General features: G+C 49.3%; 2 protein-coding genes across 7 annotated transcripts in view; one reads left to right on the top strand and one right to left on the bottom strand.

Annotated features, from left to right (window-relative positions):
• The window catches only part of LOC112817542 (general transcription factor II-I repeat domain-containing protein 2), a 50,274-nt gene extending 36,488 nt beyond the window's left edge, over nt 1-13,786 (top strand). For 3 of the 6 annotated variants that reach the window (XM_073884124.1, XM_073884123.1, XM_025864699.2), the window contains 5 exons: nt 135-212; nt 1,331-1,414; nt 2,030-2,213; nt 2,458-2,486; nt 11,486-13,785. In XM_073884124.1, the coding sequence (XP_073740225.1) occupies nt 135-212; nt 1,331-1,414; nt 2,030-2,213; nt 2,458-2,486; nt 11,486-13,089 (1,979 nt within the window). In that variant the 3' untranslated portion in view covers nt 13,090-13,785. Of the gene's footprint in view, nt 1-134; nt 213-1,330; nt 1,415-2,029; nt 2,214-2,457; nt 2,487-11,485 lie in introns of all 6 variants that reach the window. The other 3 variants (XM_073884122.1, XM_073884120.1, XM_073884121.1) reach the window with 2 other exon arrangements.
• Nucleotides 13,787-16,022: 2,236 nt separating this feature from the next.
• The window catches only part of NCF1 (neutrophil cytosolic factor 1), a 17,024-nt gene continuing 9,725 nt past the window's right edge, over nt 16,023-23,321 (bottom strand). The window contains exons 5-11 of the mRNA XM_025864544.2: nt 22,962-23,011; nt 21,219-21,341; nt 20,693-20,800; nt 19,774-19,891; nt 18,225-18,332; nt 17,537-17,682; nt 16,023-17,181 (exon numbers count right to left, since the gene is read on the bottom strand). Coding sequence (XP_025720329.1) covers nt 17,060-17,181; nt 17,537-17,682; nt 18,225-18,332; nt 19,774-19,891; nt 20,693-20,800; nt 21,219-21,341; nt 22,962-23,011 — 775 coding nt within the window. The 3' untranslated portion in view covers nt 16,023-17,059. The remainder of the gene's footprint in view (nt 17,182-17,536; nt 17,683-18,224; nt 18,333-19,773; nt 19,892-20,692; nt 20,801-21,218; nt 21,342-22,961; nt 23,012-23,321) is intronic.

Here is a 23,321-nt window from a genome sequence, read left to right as displayed (position 1 = left end):
GCCACCCAGGCGCCCCTGTTCTCTAAAGCTTTAAAAGTTGAGTCTGTGCCTCTGATCAGAGTGGCACATGGACATTTTTAGAGGAGAATTAACCTAATTTTCTTTAAGTTCTAAATTTCAGTTTCTGTTTTTAGGAAGCACAAATTCATCCAGTATTACAAATTCTGCGGCAGGTGTGGAAGATCTTAACATTGTTCAGGTGACAATTCCAGGTATGGAAGTCTATCTGGTGTTATCATAATTGACTATATACTTTTCTTTTTGTTATATTTTAACCATTATATAACATGGGTCATAAACCCTTGGAACTTTATTTTTTTTGCTTAGTTTACCCTTTCAACTAAGAAATGACAATTCAGGAATATAAAATACACTACAGATTGTCAGACACTGAATATCTTGCTTATCTCAGAGATCGTTAATCAGATATATTACTTATCACAGCCATGCCTTGGCATTACTAGAAAATACACCTCAGGGCAGACAACTCCAAGCACCAGCTCCCATTAAATAAGAATTGGCCGGGGCGCCTGGGTGGCTCAGTTGGTTACGCGACTGCCTTTGGCTGAGGTCATGATCCCGGAGCCCCGGGATCGAGTCCCGCATCAGGCTCCCTGCTCAGTGGGGAGTCTGCTTCTCCCTCTGACCCTCCCCCCTCTCATGTGTGCGCGCTCTCTCTCTCTCTCATTCTCTCTCTTTCAAATAAATAAATAAATCTTAAAAAAAAATAAGAATTGGCCACAGAGGTGGAATTTATCTGCTGCCCATCAAGCAGTCTTTTCTAAATATGTGTATATAAAATATCTGGAAAGATACAAAAGAATCTGATAACATAATTTCCCCAAGGAAGGAAACAGAGCTGAGAGAGGGATGTGAGAGAAATGTTTCACTGTGCGTTGTTCTAGGTCTTGTGAGTTTTGAAACATGTAATTGCTTTAGTTATTCAAAATTAAATACAATAAAAATGTTAAGTATTGAAAAATATTCCCTTCTAATCCTACTACCTCTTCTTCCTTTTACTTGTCATATTGCATTGACTGAGATTGCTATTATAATGTTGAAGAGTAGAGGTGAAAGTGGACATCCTGGTCCTACATAATGTTGAAAATGTTCCCTAAGGTAGTATGGAGTGTGTTTACATGGATTTATAATTTGGGGAATTCTCTGTCATCTCTAATGGCGTCCATTTGCACATTTCCAAAAAACTAAACTGGATGACAAGCCAGGTGAAGTGCTTTTTTCAGGTGCTGTCAGGCACTTCCTCCAACAGCTTTTTTGGAGGTAAATTTATCAATAACCCCAGTCTGCTTGATTGTCTAATTGTTTTTAGATAACGAGAAGGAAAGATTATCCAGCATTGAAAAGATAAAACAACTAAGGGAACAAGTCAATGACCTCTTTAGCCGAAAATTTGGTAAGTTTTTATATTGTTACGTATTCAAAATGTATATATTTGAGGTATTTCTTTTTAATGGAATACTTTATTGATCTTTCTGGGGGCACCTGGCTGGCTCAGTCAGAAGAATGTGCGACTCTTGATCTAGGGGTCGTGAGTTCGAGCCCCATGCTGGGTGTAGAGCTTACTAAAAAAATTTTTTTAATAAAATAATTATATATAAAAAAAGAAATTGATCTTTCTGGGGAAGGAGCTATGATCAAAATCAGCGTGTATTTTTCCTGAAGAGCTTTTACATGGACACACTAATCGCAATAATAATATCTAACTTTGATTTACCAAGTTCTTACCATGGCTGAGCATTGCTTTCAGCACTCACATGTAAATCATTATTTAATCTTCATAAAACCCTTTTTCAGGTAGATGCCAGCATCGTTTCTCCTTCCTGGAGAGAGAAATTGAATCTGTTTTACTGCCCGTTGCCAATGTCAAAGTCAGTAAGACTGTCCGTGAAGTAACAATGGCCAATGGCCCACGTTGTCACTGGACGGGAAGGATTTTAACATCTCGGCACTGGTCTGGGAAAAGCAGGTGACACACTTAAGCGGTCTTCTGTTGTTTGTCTCCTCGCAGGTGAAGCCATCGGGGTGGACTTCCCTGTGAAAGTTCCCTACAGGAAGATCACATTCAACCCTGGCTGTGTGGTTATCGACGGCATGCCCCCGGGCGTGGTCTTCAAAGCCCCTGGTTACCTAGAAATCAGCTCCATGAGAAGGATCTTGGACGCTGCAGAATTTATCAAATTCACAGTCATTAGGTAGGTGAGCGCTCCCTGCTTGGTCATGAGAATGAACCTGAAGGTCGCCACCTGATCGAGGTGGGGGAGGGGCGCGGTGGGTTTTGGGTTTTTTTGTTGTTTTTTTTTTTTTAACCAGGAGGTGGGCCGTGGGGCTCCAAAGCCCAGTGCCTCTCACACTCCTTGTCTCGTATCCCGTTTCTGGGAGCTGTGTGTCCCTGGACAAACGAACTTTGTTGCATTCATCGTGTCTCTTTCTCCTCAGACCGCTTCCAGGCCTGGAGCTTAGCAATGGTGAGTATCCTGGGTGGGTGGCAGGAAAGTCGTCCCAGCACCCACTGTGCGGGGCCACATGTCTTTGCAGGCCCTCCCCATAGGGGGCCTTGCTTCTCAAGCCTTGAGCCTTAGAGCAAAGCATGGTGCTCTTTAGATGCAGTTTATCTGTCCTGCTCATTATAAATTCTGGTGCTTCACCAGAATTCTCATGCGACAGTTTGAAGGAGCTTGCTGGCACACTGGAATTTGGGAGCCCTTTATGGCAGGGGTGGGGGGCTAGGAACATTTTACTGAACTAGCCCAGCTCAGTGGGTTAATAGCTCCTGCCTGGTAGCCCAGCTCCATCCCCCAGGACACCCCCCCAGCAGCCCCCGCCTGCCCCGATCTCCCCCCAGTTCAGAGCCTAAAGGGTGCCACCTGGCACAGAAGGGGCTCCCAGGACCCCCTCCGGTGCTGAGGTCAACGTCTGTTCTGACTGAGCAATGCCCTGTCCACTGCGCCTGTTCAGTATTCTGAACGTGGCCCCCGGAGTCATTGCAAGCAAGTCATCAGCATCCTGTGGGGTGAGTAAAGCAGATGTAGGGATGTTCTCGGGAGTCTGAGTCACTAGGGCGCCTCCTCAGTTCAAGTTGGAAAAACTAAAATATTCTTTGAAAATGCCCGATTGATTATTCTTCCTAAACTCATCTTGTTGCTGAACGGTTTTCTTTTTCTTTCTTTCTTTCTTTCTTTTTTTTTTTTTTTTTTGTAGCTTTATTGAGGCACGAGTTACATACCATAAAATTCCCTTGTGTGAGGTATACACCTGTCAGGGATTTTTAATAAATTTACAGAGTTCGGCAAACTGTCACCACAATCTAATATTAGGATGTTTCCATCACCCCCCAAAAGATCCCTCCTACCCATTTTTCTCTCATTTCCTGTTCCTGCCCCCAGCCCCAGACAACCACTGAATTGACTTACTTTCTTGTCTCTGCCCACATTTTTTTTAAAGATTTTATTTATTTATTTGACAGAAAGAGACACAGCAAGAGAGGGAACACAAGCAGGGGGAGTGGGAGAGGGGGAAGCAGGCTTCCCACGGAGCAGGGACCCCGATGCGGGGCTCGATCCCAGGACCCTGGGACCATGACCTGAGCAGAAAGAAGGCAGCCACTTAACGACTGAGCCACCCAGGCGGCCCCTCTGCCCACATTTTTTTCTTTAAATTTTTTATTGTTATGTTAATCACCATACATTACATCATTAGATTTTGATGTAGTGTTCCATGATTCATTGTTTGTGCATAACACCCAGTGCTCCACGCAGAACGTGCCCTCTTTAATACCCATCACCAGGCTAACCCATGCCACCATGCCCCTCCCCTCTAGAACCCTCAGTTTGTTTTTCAGAGTCCATCATCTCTCATGGTTCGTCTCCCCCTCCGATTTACTCCCCTTCATTCTTCCCCTCCTGCTATCTTCTTCTTCTTCTTTTTTTTCTTAACATATATTGCATTATTTGTTTCAGAAGTACATATCTGTGATTCAACAGTCTTGCACAATTCACAGCGCTCACCATAGCACATACCCTCCCCAATATCTATCACCCAGCCACCCCATCCCTCTGACCCCCCACCACTCCAGCAACCCTCAGTTTGTTTCCTGAGATTAAGAATTCCTCATATCAGTGAGGTCATATGATACATGTCTTTCTCTGATGGACTTATTTCACTCAGCATAACACCCTCCAGTTCCATCCACGTCGTTGCAAATGGCAAGATCTCATTCCTTTTGATGGCTGCATAATATTCCTTGCGTATACCTACCACTTCTTCTTTATCCATTCATCTGTCGATGGACATCTTGGCTCTTTCCACAGTTTGGCTATTGTGGACATTGCTGCTATAAACATCGGGGTGCACGTACCCCTTTGGATCCCAACATTTGTATCTTTGTGGTAAATACCCAGTAGTGCAATTGCGGGATCGTATGGTAGCTCTTTCAACTTTTTGAGGAACCTCCATACTGTTTTCCAGAGTGGCTGCACCAGCTTGCATCCCCACCAACAGTGTAGGAGGGTTCCCCTTTCTCCGCATCCCTGCCAACATCTGTCGTTTCCTGACTTGTTAATTCTAGCCATTCTGACGGGTGTGAGGTGGTATCTCATGGAGGTTTTGATTTGGATTTCCCTGAGGCCGAGCGATGTGGAGCACTTTTTCATGTGTCTGTTGGCCATTTGGATGTCTTCTTTGGAAAAATGTCTGTTCATGTCTTCTGCCCATTTCTTGATTGGATTATTTGTTCTTTGGGTGTTGAGTTTGATAAGTTCTTTATAGATTTTAAATACTAGCCCTTTATCTGATATGTCATTTGCAAATATTTTCTCCCATTCTGTAGGTTGTCTTTTGGTTTTGTGGACTGTTTTCTTTTGCTGTGCAAAAGCTTTTTATCTTGATGAAATCCCAATAGTTCATTTTTGCCCTGGCTTCCCTTGCCTTTGGCGATGTTTCTAGGAAGAAGTTGCTGTGGCTGAGGTCGAAGAGGTTGCTGCCTGTGTTCTCCTTTAGGATTTTAATGGACTCCTGTCTCACACTGAGGTCTTTCAACCATTTGAAGTCTATTTTTGTGTGTGGTGTAAGGAAATATTCCAGTTTCATTCTTCTGCATGTTGCTGTCCAATTTTCCCAACACCATTTGTTGAAGAGACTGTCTTTTTTCCATTGGACATACTTTCCTGCTTTGTCAAAGATGAGTTGACCATAGAGTTGAGGGTCCATCTCTGGGCTCTCTATTCTGTTCCATTGATCTATGTGTCTGTTTTTGTGCCAGTACCATACTGTCTTGATGATGACAGCTTGTAATAGAGCTGGAAGTCCGGAATTGTGATGCCGCCAGCTTTGCTTTTCTTTTTCAGTATTCCTCTGGCTATTCGGGGTCTCTTCTGGTTCCATACAAATTTTAGGATTATTTGTTCCATTTCTTTGAAAAAAGTGGATGGTACTTTGATGGGGATTGCATTGAATGTGTAGATTGCTCTAGGTAGCATTGACTTCTTCACAATGTTTGTTCTTCCAATCCATGAGCATGGAACGTTTTTCCATTTCTTTGCGTCTTCCTCAATTTCTTTCAACAAACAACTATAACTATAGTTATAGTTTTCTCAGTACAGATCCTTTGCCTCTTTGGTTAGATTTATTCCTAGATATCTTATGGTTTTGGGTGCAATTGTAAGTGGGATCAACTCCTTGATTTGTCTCTCTTCTGTCTTGTTGTTGGTGTATACCAACAACTGATTTCTGTGCATTGATTTTATATCCTGCCACTTTACTGAAATCCTGTATGAGTTCTAGCAGTTTTGGGGTGGAGTCTTTGGGTTTTTCACATAAAGTATCATATCATCTGCAAAGGGTGAGAGTTTGACTTCTTCTTTGCCGATTTGGATGCCTTTGATTTCTTTTTGTTGTCTGATTGCTGTGGCTAGGACTTCTAATACTATGTTGAATAGCAGTGGTGAGAGTGGACATCCCTGCCACATTCCTGACCTTAGGGGAAAGGCTCTCAGCTTTTCCCCATTGAGAATGATATTCGCTGTAGGTTTTTCATAGATGGCTTTTATGATATTGAGGTATGTACCCTCTATCCCTATACTCTGAAGAGTTTTGATCAAGAAAGGATGCTGTACTTTGTCAAATGCTTTTTCTGCATCTTTTGAGAGGATCATATGATTCCTGTTCTTTCTTTTGTTAATGTATTGTATCACGTTGATTGATTTGCAGATGTTGAACCAGCCTTGCAGCCCAGGGATAAATCCCACATGGTCATGGTGAATAATCCTTTCAATGTACTGTTGGATCCTATTGGCTAGTATTTTGGTGAGAATTTTTGCATCCATGTTCATCGAGGATATTGGTCTGTCATTCTCCTTTTTGATGGGGTCTTTGTCTGGTTTGGGGATCAAGGTAATGGTGGCCTCCTAAAATGAGTTTGGAAGTTTTCCTTCCATTTCTATTTTTTGGAACAGTTTCCAGAGAATAGGTATTAATTCTTTAAATGTTTGGTAGAATTCCCCTGGGAAGCCATCTGGCCCTGGGCTTTTGTTTCTTGGGAGATTTTTGATGACTGCTTCAATTTCCTTAGTGGTTATAGGTCTGTTCAGGTTCTCTATTTCTTCCTGGTTCAGTTTTGGTTGTTGATACATCTCTAGGAATGCACCCATTTCTTCCAGGTTATCTAATTTGCTGGCATAGAGTTGCTCATAATATGTTCTTATAATTGTTTGTATTTCTTTGGTGTTGATTGTGATCGCTCCTCTTTCATTCATGATTTTGTTGATTTGGGTCATTTCTCTTTTCTTTTTGATCAGTCTGGCCAGGGGTTTATCAATCTTGTTAATTCTTTCAAAGAACCAGCTCCTAGTTTCGTTGATCTGTTCTACTGTTCTTTTGGTTTCTAGTTCATTGATTTCTGCTCTCATCTTAATGATTTCTCTTCTCCTGCTGGGTTTAGGCTTTATTTGCTGTTTTTTTGTCCAGCTCCTTTAGGTGTAGGGTTAGGTTGTGTATTTGAGACCTTTCTTGTTTCTTGAGAAAGGCTTGTATTGCTATATAGTTTCCTCTCAGGACTGCCTTTGCTGTATCCCAAAGATTTTGAACAGTTGTGTTTTCATTTTCATTGGTTTCCATGAATTTTTTTTAATTCTTCTTTAATTTCTTGGTTGACCCATTCATTCTTTAGCAGGATGCTCTTTAGCCTCCATGTATTTGAGTTCTTTCCAACTTTTCTCTTGTGATTGAGTTGTAGTTTCAAAGCGTTGTGGTCTGAAAATATGCAGGGAATAATCCCAATCTTTTGGTACCAGTTGAGATCTGATTTGTGACCTAGGATGTGATCAATTCTGGAGAATGTTCCATGGGCACTAGAGAAGAATGTGTATTCTGTTGCTTTGGGATGGAATGTTCTGAATATGTCTCTAAAGTCCATTTGGTCCAGTGTGTCATTTAAAGTCTTTATTTCCTTGTTGATCTTTTGCTTAGATGATCTGTCCATTTCAGTCAGGGGGGTGTTAAAATCCCCCACTATTATTGTATTGTTGTCAATGTGTTTCTTTGCTTTTGTTATTAATTGCCTTATATAATTGGCTGCTCCCATGTTAGGGGCATAGGTATTTACAATTGTTAGATCTTCTTGTTGGATAGACCCTTTAAGTAGGATATAGTGTCCTTCCTCATCTCTTATTACAGTCTTTGTTTTAAAATCTAATTTGTCTGATATAAGGATTGCCACCCCAGCTTTCTTTTGGTGTCCATGAGCATGGTAAATGGTTTTCCACCCCCTCACTTTCAATCTGGGGGTGTCTTTGGGTCTAAAATGAGTCTCTTGCAGACAGCATATCGATGGGTCTTGTTTTTTCATCCAATCTGATAGCCTATGTCTTTTGATTGGGGCACTGAGCCCATTTACATTCAGGGTAACTATTGAAAGATATGAATTTAGTGTCATTGTATTGCCTGTAAGGTGACTGTTACTGTATATTGGCTGTGTTCCTTTCTGGTCTATGCTGCTTTTAGGCTCTCTCTTTACTTAGAGGACCCGCTTCAATATTTCTTGGAGGGCTGGTTTCGTGTTTGCAAATTCCTTTAGTTTTTGTTTGTCCTGGAAGCTTTTTATCTCTCCTTCTATTTTCAATGACAGCCTAGCTGGATATAGTATTCTTGGCTGCATATTTTTCTCGTCTAGTGCCCTGAAGATATCATGCCAGCCCTTTCTGGCCTGCCAGGTCTCTGTGGATAGGTCTCTTGCCAATCTAATGTTTCTACCATTATAGGTTATATATCTCTTCTCCCAAGCTGCTTTCAAGATTTTCTCTGTCTCTGAGACTCGTAAGTTTTACTATGAGATGTCGGGATGTTGACCTATTTTTATTGATTTTGAGAGGGGTTCTCTGTGCCACCTGGATTTTGATGCCTGTTTCCTTCCCCACATTAGGGAAGTTCTCTGCTATAATTTGCTCCAATATACCTTCTGCCCCTCTCTCTCTTTCTTCTTCTTCTGGGATCCCAATTATTCTAATGTTGTTTTGTCTTATGGTATCGCTTATCTCTCGAATTCTGCCCTCGTGATCCAGTAGTTGTTTATCTCTCTTTTTCTCAGCCTCTTTATTTTCCATCATTTGGTCTTCTATATCGCTGATTCTCTCTTCTGCCTCATTTATCCTAGCAGTTAGAGCCCCCATTTTTTATTGCACCTCATGAATAGCCTTTTTGATTTCGACTTGGTTAGATTTTAGTTCTTTTATTTCTCCAGAAAGGGTTTCTCTAATAACTTCCATGCTTTTTTCAAGCCAGCTAGTATCTTTAAAATCATGATTCTGAACTCTAGGTCCGACATCGTACTAATGTCCGTATTGAGTAGGTCCCTGGCTGACGGTACTACCTCGTGTTCTTTTTGCTGAGGTGATTTTTTTTGTCTTGTCATTTTGTCCAGAGGAGAATAGATGAATGAGAGAACAAACTGCTAACAGGTTAACAACGTCCCCAGAAAACATACTCTAAACAAACCAGAAAAGACCTGAAACCAGGGGAAAAGAAAGGGAAAGAAAGAAAAAAGAAAGAGGAAAAAAAAAGAAAAAGATAAAAACAAACAAAAAACAGAACAAAACAAAACAAAAAACAATATGATCAAATATGATCAGGCTGGTGCATAGATCAGTGCCACACACTAGATTTGGGGTGTATTTTGGTCTGTTAGAAGAAAGTGCCTCCTAAAATTTTAAAGAAAGAAAGACATATATGTACAAAATAAGGGTAAATACGATGAAGGGATGGAAGATGACTGTAAAGATGAAAATTATAAAAGATTTTATAAAAGGAATTGATAAGGTGCTTGAAAAAATAAAGAAGAGGATTAAAAGAAAAGAAAGAAAGAAAGAAAGAAAAAGGGGAGAGACTGTGATCAGGCAGGAGACTAGAACAAAGCCATACACTAGAGATTTAGGGTGTATTTTGATCTGTTAGAAGAAACTGTATCTCAAAATCTTAAAGAGAGAACAACTTATATATATGCCAAAAATAAGGGTAACTACTATGAAGGGATAGAATATGACTCTAAAAATGAAAAATAAAAATGTTTTTTTTTTAAAAAGGGATTGATAAGATGTTGGTTGAAAAGGGGAAAAAGAAAAATTCAAAAAAAAAAACAGTTAAAAAATTAACTTTGAAAGACTAAAGAATCATGGTAAAAAAAAGCCATGAATTCTATGTGCAGTATTCCCCCAGCGCTGGAGTTCTCCCATTCTCCTTGATCGGTAAACTTGGTCTTGGCTTGCTGGCTGTTCGTGCTGATCATCTGGGGGAGGGGCCTGTTGCCGTGGTTCCCAAATGTCTTTGCCGGAGGCGGAATTGCCCCGCCCTTGTCAGTCCGGGCTAAGCAAGCTGCTCGGGTTTGCTCTCGGGAGCTTTTGTTCCCTGCAAGCTCTCGGCACAGCTCTGGAGGACCAGGGTGAAAATGGTGGCCTCCCAATCTCCACCCGGAGGAGCTGAGAACTTGGGGACCCGCTCCTCAGTGCACCCCCAGAGAAAAGCAGTCACTCCCGTGTCCCTGGTCTCCGGCCGCACTCTGTGCTCACCCGGCCTGTGACCGAGCGTTTGTATCTCTGGCTCCCGACCCCGCATGGAGTCTCCAAACCCAGCAGATCCCTGTGGTGCGCTCCCGCGCCGCTCCTCCCCGGGGGAGGGAGGGGAGTCTCCCAGGCTCTGCTGCTTGTTGGGTCCCCGCTGGAGGAGCAGTGGCCCAAGTGGGCCACGGATCACAGTTTATGGCCACCCCGAGCTGAGAGCCCGCGCCTCGGCTCCGTCTCTGCAGCCGGCTTCCCCGCTCCGATCCCTGGGAGCTCTGGCGCACTCAGGCACCCCCCGGTCTTTCTGTGACCCCGAGGGTCCTGAGACCACACTGTCCCGCGAGGGTTCCACCCCCCGCTTAGCCACTGGAGCGACGTCCCTCAGCGGAGCCGACTTCTAAAAGGTCCGATTTTGTGCTCCGCGGTTCTATCACTTGCCAGAAGCGGCCGACGGAGGCCCCCTCCCCCGCCATCTATCCTCCCGAATATCGCCTCGGAATCACTTCTCCGCACGTCCTACCTTCCAGTAAGTGGTCGCTTCTCTGTTCAGAGAGTTGTTGCTACTCTCCTCTTCGATCTCCTATTGAGTTCGTAGGTGTTCAGAATGGTTTGATCCCTATTCAGCTGAATTCCTGAGACCAGATGAAATCCAGGTCTCCTACTCGTCCACCATCTTGCTCCGCCTCCTGCCCACATTTTCTTAAAGTGAATGTTTAGACCTGTCTTCCCTCCAAGTAGAGCTCTTATCTGCTTCGTGGTCAGATTTCTTTAAATTTAAAACAAGTGAGTTTTGTGCAGTTCTGTGGCTATGACCAAGGCCCTTGCGCCTCACAGCAGGTAAATCACACGCCTTTTGTGGTCATCCCCCTTCCCTGTTACTTCAAAGTTCTCTTGAGACACAAATGAAAAAATATACATTAAAATGCAAACATACTGCCAGATCATTCTTGCTTAAAGCAGATGGGGCAAACATAGGTACTTGCTGAATCACAAAAGATGCCTTTCATTGGGCTAGTGTACCTTTAGAAATGGAAAAGAGTGGCCAACATTGAAAAGCCAGGGACATTTTCAAGAAAAAGAAAGAAAAGCCAGGGACGTTTTCAGTGGGTAGAGCAAGTGACTCTTGATCTCAGGGTTCTGAGTTCGAGCCCCACGTGTGGCGTAGAGTTTACCTTAAAAAAAAAAAGTCAATTTCTAAGTTTTCTTGGAATCTGAAGATCTGGCCCCAGATCCCACATTCCCTCCAGCAGCCTGTTGCTGGAGCTGAGAGTCAGCCATCTCTCTCTGCAGGGGTGGGTTAACCATACCCCCCCAACCCAGCCGCTTTACCCCTGACGTTTATCATCACGTTTTTGCTGTCGTTTTTCATATAGTAAAGAGAAAAAGTGAAATATTTCTTGTCTCCATGTCTCTATCAAAAGTGGGAAAAAGAAAGATAGACCAGGAGGGCCGTGTCTTTCAAGAGAAGTGGGAGAGAGCGTATTTCTTCGTGGAAGTGCAGAATATTCCTACGTGTTTAATATGCAAACAAAGCATGTCTGTGTCCAAAGAGTACAACCTCCGGCGTCATTATCAAACGAACCACAGCAAGCACTACGACCAGTATACCGAGAAGATGCGGGACGAAAAGCTCCACGAGCTGAAGAAAGGACTCAGGAAGTACCTCCTGGGGTCATCCGAGATCGTGGGCCCCGAGCAGAAACAGGCGTTTGCAAATGTGAGCCCAAATGAAACTGCGGCCGTGCAACCCATAGAAGACATGGCTGGGAACTTATGGGAGAAGTTACGCGAAAAAATCAAGTCGTTCGTGGCATACTCTATCGCAATCGATGAGATCACGGATATCAATAATACCACCCAGCTGGCCATATTCATCCGAGGCGTTGACGAGAATTTCGATGTGTCGGAAGAGCTCTTGGATACGGTGCCCATGACAGGTACAAAATCTGGCAACGAGATATTTCTGCGTGTCGAGAAGAGTCTGAAGAAGTTTAATATTGACTGGTCAAAACTGGTCAGCGTGGCCTCTACGGGCACCCCCGCCATGGTCGATGTGAACGACGGGCTGGTGACGAAACTTAAGTCCAAGGTGGCCATGATTTGCAAGGACTCGGATCTGAAGTCGGTTTGTTGCATCATTCACCCGGAATCGCTTTGTGCGCAAAAGTTGAAGATGGACCACGTCATGAGTGTGGTGGTTAACTCCGTGAACTGGATATGCTCCCGTGGGCTGAACCACAGTGAGTTCACGACCTTGCTGTATGAACTGGACAGCCAATATGGCAGCCTGCTCTACTACACCGAGATTAAGTGGCTCAGTCGCGGGCTGGTGCTCAAGAGATTTTTTGAATCGTTGGAAGAAATTGATTCCTTCATGTCGTCCAGAGGGAAGCCCCTGCCTCAGCTGAGCTCTCAAGATTGGATCAGAGACTTGGCCTTCTTGGTCGATATGACAATGCATCTGAACACTTTGAACATCTCGCTCCAAGGGCACTCACAGGTCGTCACGCAGATGTACGACCTGATCCGGGCGTTCCTAGCCAAACTGTGCCTTTGGGAAACTCACTTGGCGAGGAATAACCTGGCCCACTTCCCCACGCTGAAGTCGGTTTCCAGAAATGAAAGCGACGGCCTGAACTACATTCCCAAAATCGTGGAACTGAAGACCGAGTTCCAGAAGAGGTTGTCCGATTTCAAACTCTATGAAAGTGACCTGACCCTGTTCAGCTCCCCTTTCTCGGTGAAGATCGAGAACGTGCACGAGGCGCTCCAGATGGAGGTCATTGACCTGCAGTGCAACACGGTGCTAAAGACTAAATACGACAAGGTCGGGGTCCCCGAGTTCTACAAATATCTGTGGAGTAGCTACCCGAAGTACAGAATCCACTGCGCAAAGATTCTCTCCATGTTCGGGAGCACCTACATTTGCGAACAGCTGTTTTCCATTATGAAACTGAGCAAAACGAAATACTGCTCGCAGTTAAAGGACTCGCAGTGGGATTCCATGCTCCACATCGCAACATGACTTACAACACAGGGCGGTGCAAGAGGAGAATCCTCTGGGCCCCAGGGATTGCAAGATGAGAAGACGAGTTATAAACTTTCTGTTTTTCAGTTTTTTCCACTTTGACTCGGAAATGTAACTTGCAGTATCCTACCCGTTTGTATGACATTTTATGCCTCACCATAGTCCAGTAAAGATCAAGACCGTTTTATTGTATTTCTGGTGGTTGCTTCTCCTTATGGCTGGCGGGTTTCACTCACCCCTGAGGCCAGCACGCTGAAGTTTTAAATCAGCCAACAGAGAAACAGAGAGAGCGAGGTGTGTGTTCGTGGAGGAGGGTAAATGCACACACATCTGTCTGCCCACTTTCTGCGTGGTGTCCCCTGTGATCTAACATGTTTGCAAGGCCGGGGACAGTCCCTTGGAGACACATTCACCAACCATAGTACCCCTGTGTGATCTGTCTCTGCCTCCCGGCCAACCCACGAAAGTAGAAGTTGAAAAGGGAGAACTCCAGATAACAAATAACATGAGCTTTCAAAGGCCAAGGCAGCTGAGGTTTGGAGGTTGTTTCGGTTTTTTTTTTTTTTGGTAAACTTTTTTTTTGAGGGGCGCCTGGCTGGCTCAGTCAGTAGAGCATCTGACTCTTGATCTCTGGGTGGTGAGTTTGAGCTCCATGTTGGGTGCGGTGATGACTTAAGAAATAAATAAACTGTATTTTGAAATAATTTCAAATTTACAGAGAAGTTGCGGAAATGAGAAAGGTATGAAGAACACTTACATGTCCTCTTGGCAAATTCTCATTGAAATTTTACCCCTATGCTCTATCCCTTGTTTGCTTGGCCTTCTTCTCTCTCTCGTGTGTGCACGCGTGTTTGTGTGTGTGTGTGTGTGTGTGTGTGTGTGTACCACGTTGCCTGTGGGCCTGTATACCTGAATGTCTGAGTATAATGTGTGTATAAATGCATGCGCCTAATTTTTTTTTTTCTGAACCATTTGAGGGGGTTACATACATCCTTTCCCCCTGACTATGTTAGGGAATATTTTCCAAGAATAAGGATATTCTCTAACCATGACTTACTTAGTGACCAGCTCCAGTAAATCGAACACTGATGTAATACTTTGATCTCGTTTAGCATAAATGACACTGTGCATGGTGTCCCTTGTGTTCTAACATGTTTGCAAGCTGGGGACAGTCCCTCGGAGACTGTCCTGATGTCCTTCCCTTTATAGCACTTAACTCCCGGAGAGCTGGCATTTGAAAGCGCGAGCGCACGCACACACACACGCGCACACACACACACACACACACACAGTGTTCTTAATCTGTATTAGCCACTGGAATTAATGACCCCAAATTGTGAATACTTTCCAGGTTGGAGGAATTAATCTGACTAGGGAACAAAAAGGCTAAAGATCCCGACCTGGTGATGACCCATTCAGGCAGCAATGGACAAAACACTTTGATAAAAATGAAGGCAGGCTGCAGGAGAAAGAGACCAACCTCCAGGCGGTTTCCTGCGCCAGGCACCTGCCCCCAGCTGAAGCCCCAAGGCATGTCCTCAGACACAGGGAAAATGACCCCACCCTGGCTGTTCCTGTCCTTGGGGGGTGGACTGCAGGTACAGCTGGGTCTGGCTAGCTCAGAGGCTCACTCCCTGCGGGGAGGAATGGGCTGGTTTACCACGGGGTCAGGGGAGACCCACCCCTGGTGCACCTGAGCAGATGCCGACACTGAGTATCAGAGGTCGCCGTGTGGACTCTGCAGGGAAAGGTCAGCCCCCTCATGTGATAGACGGAGGGCTAGGGCTCAGAGTGATTAAGTGAGCTGCCAAGGTAACAGCGGAGACGGGGTCAGGATTCAAACTAGGTCTGTGTGACTCCTAAGTCCGTGTTATTCCATGACAGGAGGCTGTCATGTGTGGCTTTCTGGTGGTTAGCCCATCGGATGATGCTGAGGGGACAGCAGGGTCCAGCCTGGGCTGCCTTCTGTGACCCGACTATTCATGGGCTGTTCTGCTTTGAACCAACTCCTACGGCTTCCTTCTTTATCGGGCAAGTGTGTTGGGACCGTGGTGGCCCGGCACCGTCACTCAGATGACAGAGCCAAGCCTGGGAGAACTACTGAGCAAGCAGGTGGTTTTCTGGGGTCGTCGACTGATGGGGTGTCTGCAAATGAGAGCGCTTAGGAGCAGGGTGGTGGGGCCCAGGCCAGGAGCCAAGGGCTGTATTTGGTGGTCCCCATCAGTTTCTAGGAGCAAAGAGTACACAGCATTTTCCCCAAGGCCCTGTCTTCCTATCCCAGGGTGGACAGAGGACACTGGTCACTCCTCCAACACAGGCCTGGGGTGGGGGTGGGGGGTTGGAGCTCTGGAAGCCAGGCCCCTGTCACCTCCCTCCTCGGGGCGCCCATTGGCCATAGCACCTGCCACTTGGACTGAGCCACAGAGCAGGAACTCTGCGGGGTCAGGAGAATGTAATGGATCTAGTAGGGCTTTGGAACCAAAAAGAAAAAGCTCTGTCACCCACTTGACATATTACCCTAAAAACTTGCTTACATTTTCTGAAGCTTGGTTTCCTCCACCATAGACCTACCTGCCAGGGTTGTTCTCAAACCAGAAAAAGGTAAAGAAAGAGCCCAGCATTGTGCCTAGCCTCAAGAAAATCGTCTGCACACACACTGCAGCCATAACTCAGACGCAGGCCCCTCCAGGCATGCCTGCCCGGTGCTCTCTATTGGCTCCCCTGAGGGGACAGCAGAGGCCCCCGGGGCAGGCCCCCGGCCCTCAGGCCCACGCACCATCCGCACCATCCGGGCCTCCTCCTCAGCAGGAAACAGTGGGGCCAGCGCAGGGCCACCTCCAGGGGACCAGAAATGCAGAAAAATGTGAGGAAAACGTTGGATCGGGACCTTAGCTTGGAAAAAATGAAACTAAAAATTATGAAAATCAGTATTTTATCTCACACAGTTTGTTTTTTTAATTATACTTGCAACTGAACAAGCAAAGGGGTTGGGATGGTCGGTGATTAATTCTCCCACAGCTTTGCATGATAGCGTTTGAGGGGCTGGATTTTTCCAGCAAACTGAGTGTGCAAAAAGCAAACAAAGGGCCCAGTGGTGTTCTCAAGGCCTCTTTCAATCGTTGCGCTGGTCAAATTATTCTCTTGAGAAGCATCAGTCCCCTTATCTCGAAGGAACCAGCCTTGGCCGCTTGTGCCACCTCCCACATAGGTGGGGTAGCTGCCACCCACCGCCTTCCTGATACGGTGCCGCTTTAGCAAGATTTGCAGCTCCAGGTTGCACCCTGGTTGGTGTCTTTGCATTTTGCAAAAGATCCACCGGCAACAAAGACTTTGAGCCATGGTCTGGCAGTAGGGCTGGTGGGGGCGGTGAGGGTCTGTTCATGAATGAGTAATTGCTTTCTGCTACAACCTCGTAACTGGGCAGCGAATAATCAGAGGTGCTCCCTCCCTATACCTAGATGACAATTTTTCTTTGTCACCGAACTAGGGTGCACACGCCGCGCGCTGTGGCACCCTTCTTCAGAACTCATCTTCAGTGGGACCAAAGTTTTAGCAGGCAGCTTCTGTCCAAACAGCCAGCGCGGGGGGGGGGAGGGGGGTTGGTGCGGGGGATTCCTATTGCATTTGGTCCCGTGCAAACTTAGTCTCGGCCAAGGCCAGGGCAGTGTGCAACCGGACCTTGGTTCTTGCAACTTCCCCCAACCTCCTGCCCCAGCAGAACTCACAGCCCTCAGTCCTAATTCTATAAACACCCCCAAGGGCGAGCCCAGCCCAGCCCAGCCCGCCCGGCTGCTCTGCAGGACCTCTGTCCACTCCAAGCAACATTTATTGAGAGCGCTGAATAGTTAGCCGGGGAGGCCGGGACTGCCGGAGGCATCCAGACTTCTGGATCTATACACGTGTATACAAGGATGGGGCGGGACAGGGCGGAGAGGCCAGGACGCCATCTAGGGGAGGCGGCCCGGCCTCAGACGGCGGACGCCAGCTTCCGTTTGGTGCTCTCGCTGCAGCGGTGCAGGATGAGGTCCGCGCTGGGCCGCGGGGGCACCGCGGGCTGTGGCTTTGCGCTCTCGGTCTGAGGCTGCTCCCCTACCGCGGAAAGCGAGGCCGGGTGAGAGGCCCCGCCCCACCCCTCAGGCCCCACCCCCTCACCACCCAGGCCCCGCCCCGGAAAGCCCCGCCTCCAGACCGCTAAGGACACTCACGCCGCGGGCTCCCAGCACAAGGGCGGCCCGGGCCGCCCCTGGCCCCGCTTCTAGCCCCGCCCCGTCTTCAAGGCCCCGCCCCAAGAAAGCCCGCCCCCAGGCCGCTGCCGGCACTCACCGCGCGGGCTGGCGGCCCTCCGCGGGCCCGGGCACGCCTGACCACGCCCATGGCCACGCCCCGTTCTCCCGGCCCCGCCCCGGGGAGCCCCGCCCCGCCCCCGGGCACCGCCCGCACTCACGGCGCGGGCTCCTCGCTCTCCGCGGTCCCGGCCGCCCTTGGCGTCGACGCTGCTCCAGAAAACGAACACTGTTGCGCCGATAGGTGTCCTGGCTGAGGCGCTTCCGCGACCGCTGGTGGATGCTGTGCGCGTTGCGGATGGACGACCTGGGCGCAGCGGGACGGGGGCGTTGCTCAGCGCCCGGCCGTCCCCGCTGCGCCCGCGTCCCTGCTTGCGGGGACGCGCATGACAGGCGCTGGGGTCCAACGACTGGCCCGGGACAGTGCGGAGCGGGGCGGGGACCCCGCACGACGGGGCGGACCATGCATGCCACTCCCCCGCGCCAACACGGACTCCTGGGTGGCAGAGCCCAGGTCCATTTCCCACGCCCCTCGCCAGCCTTCAGCCCGGCCCCTCCCCAGGAAGCCCTCTGGACTGCTGCAGCCCTCGTGGGCCGTCCCCAAGGACGCCCGGCATCGACGTCTTCACCTCTACCTCACGCCCCTGCTGTCCCACCGCCCCCGTGCCAGCCCCACGACGTGGGAAGGCACGTCCTGCCTCGATCCATTGAGGGTGCTGTCTACCCCGCCTGCTGGGGAGCCCCCGTCCACAGCCCCCTCCCCAGCACTGCCAATCCAGGGCCTGGACCGACAGAGGGGACCCGTCGTACCTCCTCCTCAGGCCCGTCCAGTCCCGGACCCTCGCTCACCTGCGGGGCGGTGCCCCTCGGCTCTTGATCTGGCGTTGGGCCTGGGCTATATCCTGCCCGGACTTCTGTAGGTACATGGATGGGAAGTAGCCTGTGATGTCGTCTTTCCTGCAACAGAGGCAGCCCTTGAAGCCCCCACAGTCACAGGGGGGAGTAGGGGCCTCAGATGTAGGGGGCTCAGGGATCTCTCTAAACAGCTGGGGACGGGGCACCTGGGTAGCTCAATGGTTAAGAGTCCGCCTTCCGCTCAGGTCATGATCCCAGGGTCCTGGGATCGAGCCCTGCTTGGGGCTCCCTGCTCAGTGGGAAGCCTCCTTCTCTCTCTCCCACTCCCCCTGCTTGTGTTCCCGCTCTTGCTGTGTCTCTCTCTGTCAAATAAATAAATAAAATCTTTAAAAAATTAAAAAAAAATAAACAGCTGGGGTTGAGGCAAGTCGGGAGTTGCAGACACCCTGAAGCCTGGCCAACACCAGACTCTGTCCCGCTGGGCCTCAGTTTCTTCATCTGTGCAACATAGGCCCCCCCGGCCATGATGTTGGTAGTGGGAGAAATTAGCAGGTCCAACTTGCCCCCCCCACCCAGAGACATGTGTTTGTAATAAAACATCTGCAACAGTGTATTTGTCGGTTTTTTCTTTTACAGGGTGTCTAAGAAATCTTTGTCTCCCTCCAGGTCACCAAGTTCCCCTATTCTTTCTTCTGAAAGCTTTTTAGTTTGGGGTTTTGTGCTTGGTCAAACCCGTGACGCATCCCGAATAAATGTGCGTGGTGTGAGGGAGGGGTCTACGTACCTTTCCTCCATGTGGACGCCCAGCTGTTCGGGCACCACTTGCTGAAAAGACTTTTCTCTCCATTCTCACTACTATAATTTGGGGAGTGAGAAAAACTTTGCATTTTACAAAGTTCACTCAGTAAAACTCTGATCCTTCTTGGCTGGTGGGAGAATCACAAGCAGATTCTTAGGGGTACATGATGGGTGGTTAAGTGAAGGTCAAAAAGGTTAAGAAATATCTTCCTCCCTCAGAGCCTCCAACCTGGGGCCATGCTGATGGTGGGTGCTGTGGCCACGAGCTCACTGGGGCCATGGACTGGCCCTATGACTCGAGGCTCTGAAAGGGTGTACAAGGACCTGAGGGGGCCCAGTGGGTCCGAGAAGATGACTCTACAAGCCCCCAGGGTTCTGCTCTCCCCAGGAGGAATGACCAGATAAGAATCAAGGACAACCGAAGATTTAAAAGGAGAATGGATGGCAGGGTCTGCCCTACCAGTTCTCAAGAAAAATAATTAACGCAACAATTAATTGTGTTGTAGAAGGAATAACAGATGGCGAGTGACCCTAAGTCACAAAGAACAAGGACAGTGAACACTGAGAGCCAGGTGGGGTGGGATAGTCATTGATCTGCTACCAAAATGGAAACTGAGTCCAGAGAGAGGTGGTGGCTTATCCAGAGTCCCACACCTGAGTCAGCACTGAGCCCAAACAGACCGGGCCCCAGGCCAGGGCTGACACTCAGGGTGGGCACAGTGGGGAGGGAGGGGTGCTCTCCTACCTGATGACCCACCAACCATCCAGGAGCTTATGAATGACCTCAATGGCTTCGCCCTCCTGCAGAGACACTTCATCCTCCATCTGGGCAGTATAGGCTTTGATGGAGACATAGGGCTCACCTGGTCGGCCGTGGGGGCAGGGGCACGGTGTGAGGGTCCGCCCAGCGCTGGCCTGCCTCCCCTCCTCTCCTCTGTGGGCCCCAAGGCTTTCTCCAGCTAGAGCCCAGGACCACCCTCCCCCCTCCTCCCTGCCTGCTCCTTACTGGTCTCCCTCTGCAGGCTCCGGCCACCCACTCTTGGGGCACCCTGGAGTTCCGCCCTCTGCCCACTACCCGTGGGGGAGCTGGCCCATCCCACCCCCCACCATCCACATCAGGGGCCAGGCACCTAAATAGGACACTTGGCCAGGCAGGCGGTGCAGGGGTGGAGCACCTGTCCACACGGCACCTGAGCCACTTGACTCCGGCGTCCACACCTTTTCCAGTTTTTCCAGAGATGCCATAAATCCGCATACAGTTGTGGAATCTCTCCATTTTAAAATACGGGCAATCAACTCTAACTTACTTAGCTCCAGCCCGCGGGCTGCCGGTTCTCCCCTTGCAGTCAGTGAGGATGCCCCTGCCCGCAGGCAGCGCTCCTTCCTGAACCTCAGATCTGCTCCTCAGTTGGCTTCCCACTGGACCTGGCCTGGACTGGACCCACCTCTACTCTGCCTCCTGGTTCTCTGTCCTGACCAAGGGCACCACCTCCTACCTGGGCCCCTCAAGCCAGACTATGGGGTCTCCAACCTGAGCCCACTGTGCACCCCACAATCATATCCAACCCCAAAGTGGATATGATTGTATCTGGCTTCTCAATATCCCAGGGCCCCTCTGGTCCCTTCCCCTCATATCCTTATGGCCATGGAGGGCAAGGCCGCACCTTCGTAGTTGGGCTCTGGGTCCTCTGTCTCATCAGGACTGTCCAGGGGCTCCAAGTAGGACGCTGGGACCCAACCTCGCTTTGTCTTCATTTGGCAGAACCACCAGCCTGTGCAGGGACGGGAGCGGGGGGGAGGTGAGGCAGGAAGTCCGGGCGGGCCTGGCAGCCTCCCTCGGCCACCAGGCTGGTAAGGACACCCGAACATAGACACAGACATCCAACACTCAGATTCAGAAATGTCACCTTCGCCACACTCCGTGCACACAGGTTACGGGATCACAGCTCAGAACCTGCTTCCCACACAGCACACCCAGGGGCTCAGCTGGCCTCCTGGACCTGACCCCCAGGGATGCACAGATGCCCACAGCCTCCCCTGGGGGGGTGCCCTCAGCGTGGGGAGGCCAGTTGGGGTGCCCGGAGGAGACACGAGCCTGTCAGTGGACCAGGCAGGGAGGAAGCCGGGGGCTGTCTGAGGGTCAGAGCCTTGGTAGGGGGCTTGAGGTCCCGGCAGGGCAGGGAGCCTGACCGCTTTCACTCTTCTCCACGACGTCTACCACATCACCCGTGGCCAGAGCCATCTGGGAGCCCGAGGTCTTCTCACAGTCAGCGATGGCCCGGTACGTCTGCAGGATGATGGGGCCTGTGATGTCTGGACAGAGGGAGGGCGGGGTGAGTGCACAGTGTGGACAGAGGGAGGGCGGGGTGAGTGCACAGTGCGGGGATGGGCTGCCTCCTCCAGGCAGTCCCCTGCGCGGGCCACCAGAACCAGGTGCGCTGGAGGTAGATGTCCCCTGCCAACTAGAAAGCAGCAGAGACCAGGTAGTTTCACAGCGCCACATTTATGGAGCACCTAGTGTGTTCCAGATACTAGTCGCACACCTTACACACCCTCTTTCTCACTTGATCAGGTTAGTGAGCAGCCCTCCTGCGCCCTAATGTGCACACCAATCACCCCAGGATCTTGCTGGAACACGGGTTCTGGTTCCACAGGTCGGCAATGGGACCTGAGAGTCTGCATTTCTAACCAGCCCCCAGGTCTTGCTACTGCACCATGTTATAGACTGGAATACCTCTCTTCTTCCCTCCCCAAAATTCACATGTTGAAGCCCTAAGCCCCAGTACCTTAGAATCTGTATTTGGAGTTAGAGCCTTTAAGGAGGTGATAAGGGTGGGGCCCTGACCCCATAGGACTGGCGTCCTTATAAGACGAGGAGGAGACATCAGGGGGGTCTGTGCACAGAGGGAAGGCCGGCTGAGGGCACAAGGAGGCAGCCATCTGCATGCCAAGGGGAGAGGCCTCGGCAGAGCCCAGCCCTGCCCACACCCTGATCTCGGACTCCCAGCCTCCAGAACTGTGAGAGAACTCATTTCAGTTGTTTAAGACCCTCCCTCCCCCCTCCCCCGGTCTGCGGTGCTTTGGCCTGCATAGACACTGCTGGCCCCTGGACCACACTGTTGAGAGGCCCATAGCCCCGTCCGGGCATCCCACTCACTGGTTGAAATCCTGCTCCACGTTTCGTGGCTGTGTGGCCCTTGACCTGAGTCCCAGCTTAAATCAAGCTTCAGTGTGTCCAGCTGTGAAATGGGGCTAATAGCACTTTGGTCCCTACTTCATATTTGTTTAGAGATGATTCCATGTGTTAATATGTACAAGACATTTAAAATAGGGCCTGGGGGGCCCCTGGCTGGCTCAGTCGTTAAGCGTCTGCCTTCAGCTCAGGTCATGGTCCCAGGGTCCTGGGATTGAGTCCCACATCGGGCTCCCTGCTCAGCGGGAAGCCTGCTTCTCCCTCTCCCACTCCCCCTGCTTGTGTTCCCTCTCTCGCTCTGCCTCTCTCTGTCAAATAAATAAAATCTTAAAAAAAAATAAATAATCATTTAAAAAATAAAATAATAAATAAATAAAATAGGGCCTGGGACAGAATAAGTCCTTAATAAATGTCAGGCTGTATTATTAACAATTATCGTGCACAACAGATCAGACACCGTCAGGCCCCTCTGCCCCCAAACACGTTCATTCAGTCAGCCACGACGTCGCGGGCTGTTGGGAGCCGGGGTCGGGCTGGGCTCTGCGGCCACAGACATGAACTTCGAAAGCTTCACTGACCAGTAACCCCCCCCCCCCCAAAACCCTCAGTCTTTAGTGAAACCCACCAAGATAACTCCCCCCCCACCCCGGCTCCTTTGCCTGCACGGCCTGTGCTCAGGACCCCCATCACGTTCCCAGTCCCTGCAGGGTGACCTACAGGTGGCTGCCCCCGGCTCTCACCCGTAATGTTCTTGTCTTTAGGCACCAGGTAGGTTTCTGGCTTTTTCACCCTGCAGGAAAGAAGAGTCTGGGTTAGGCTTGCGGCTTCCCACTGGGGAGGCAGAGGCTCCGGGCAGACCTACAGAAGAACTTCCCAAGAGGAAAAGGAACGTGGGATGTGGGGGTCGCTGCGGGGGGGGGGGGGAAGGGAGCCATGGGGACGTGCAAGGAAAGCCCCCCACTCCTACCTTCTGCAGACCCAAAGAAGGAGCCAACTGTTTTGGGGGTTTTTTTTAGAGATTTTATTTATTTATTTATTTGACAGAGAGACAGCGAGAGAGAGAGAGAGAGAGAGAGAGAGAGAGAGAGAGAGAGAGAGAG

The sequence above is a fragment of the Callorhinus ursinus genome, unplaced genomic scaffold, assembly GCF_003265705.2.
Source record: "Callorhinus ursinus isolate GAN/ISIS: 27379988/994484 unplaced genomic scaffold, GSC_fseal_2.0 scaffold55, whole genome shotgun sequence".
NCBI classification, from domain to species: Eukaryota; Metazoa; Chordata; class Mammalia; order Carnivora; family Otariidae; genus Callorhinus; species Callorhinus ursinus.
The sequence above is the reverse complement of the archived record's forward strand: the minus strand, read 5'-3'. Positions and strand labels throughout refer to the sequence as shown.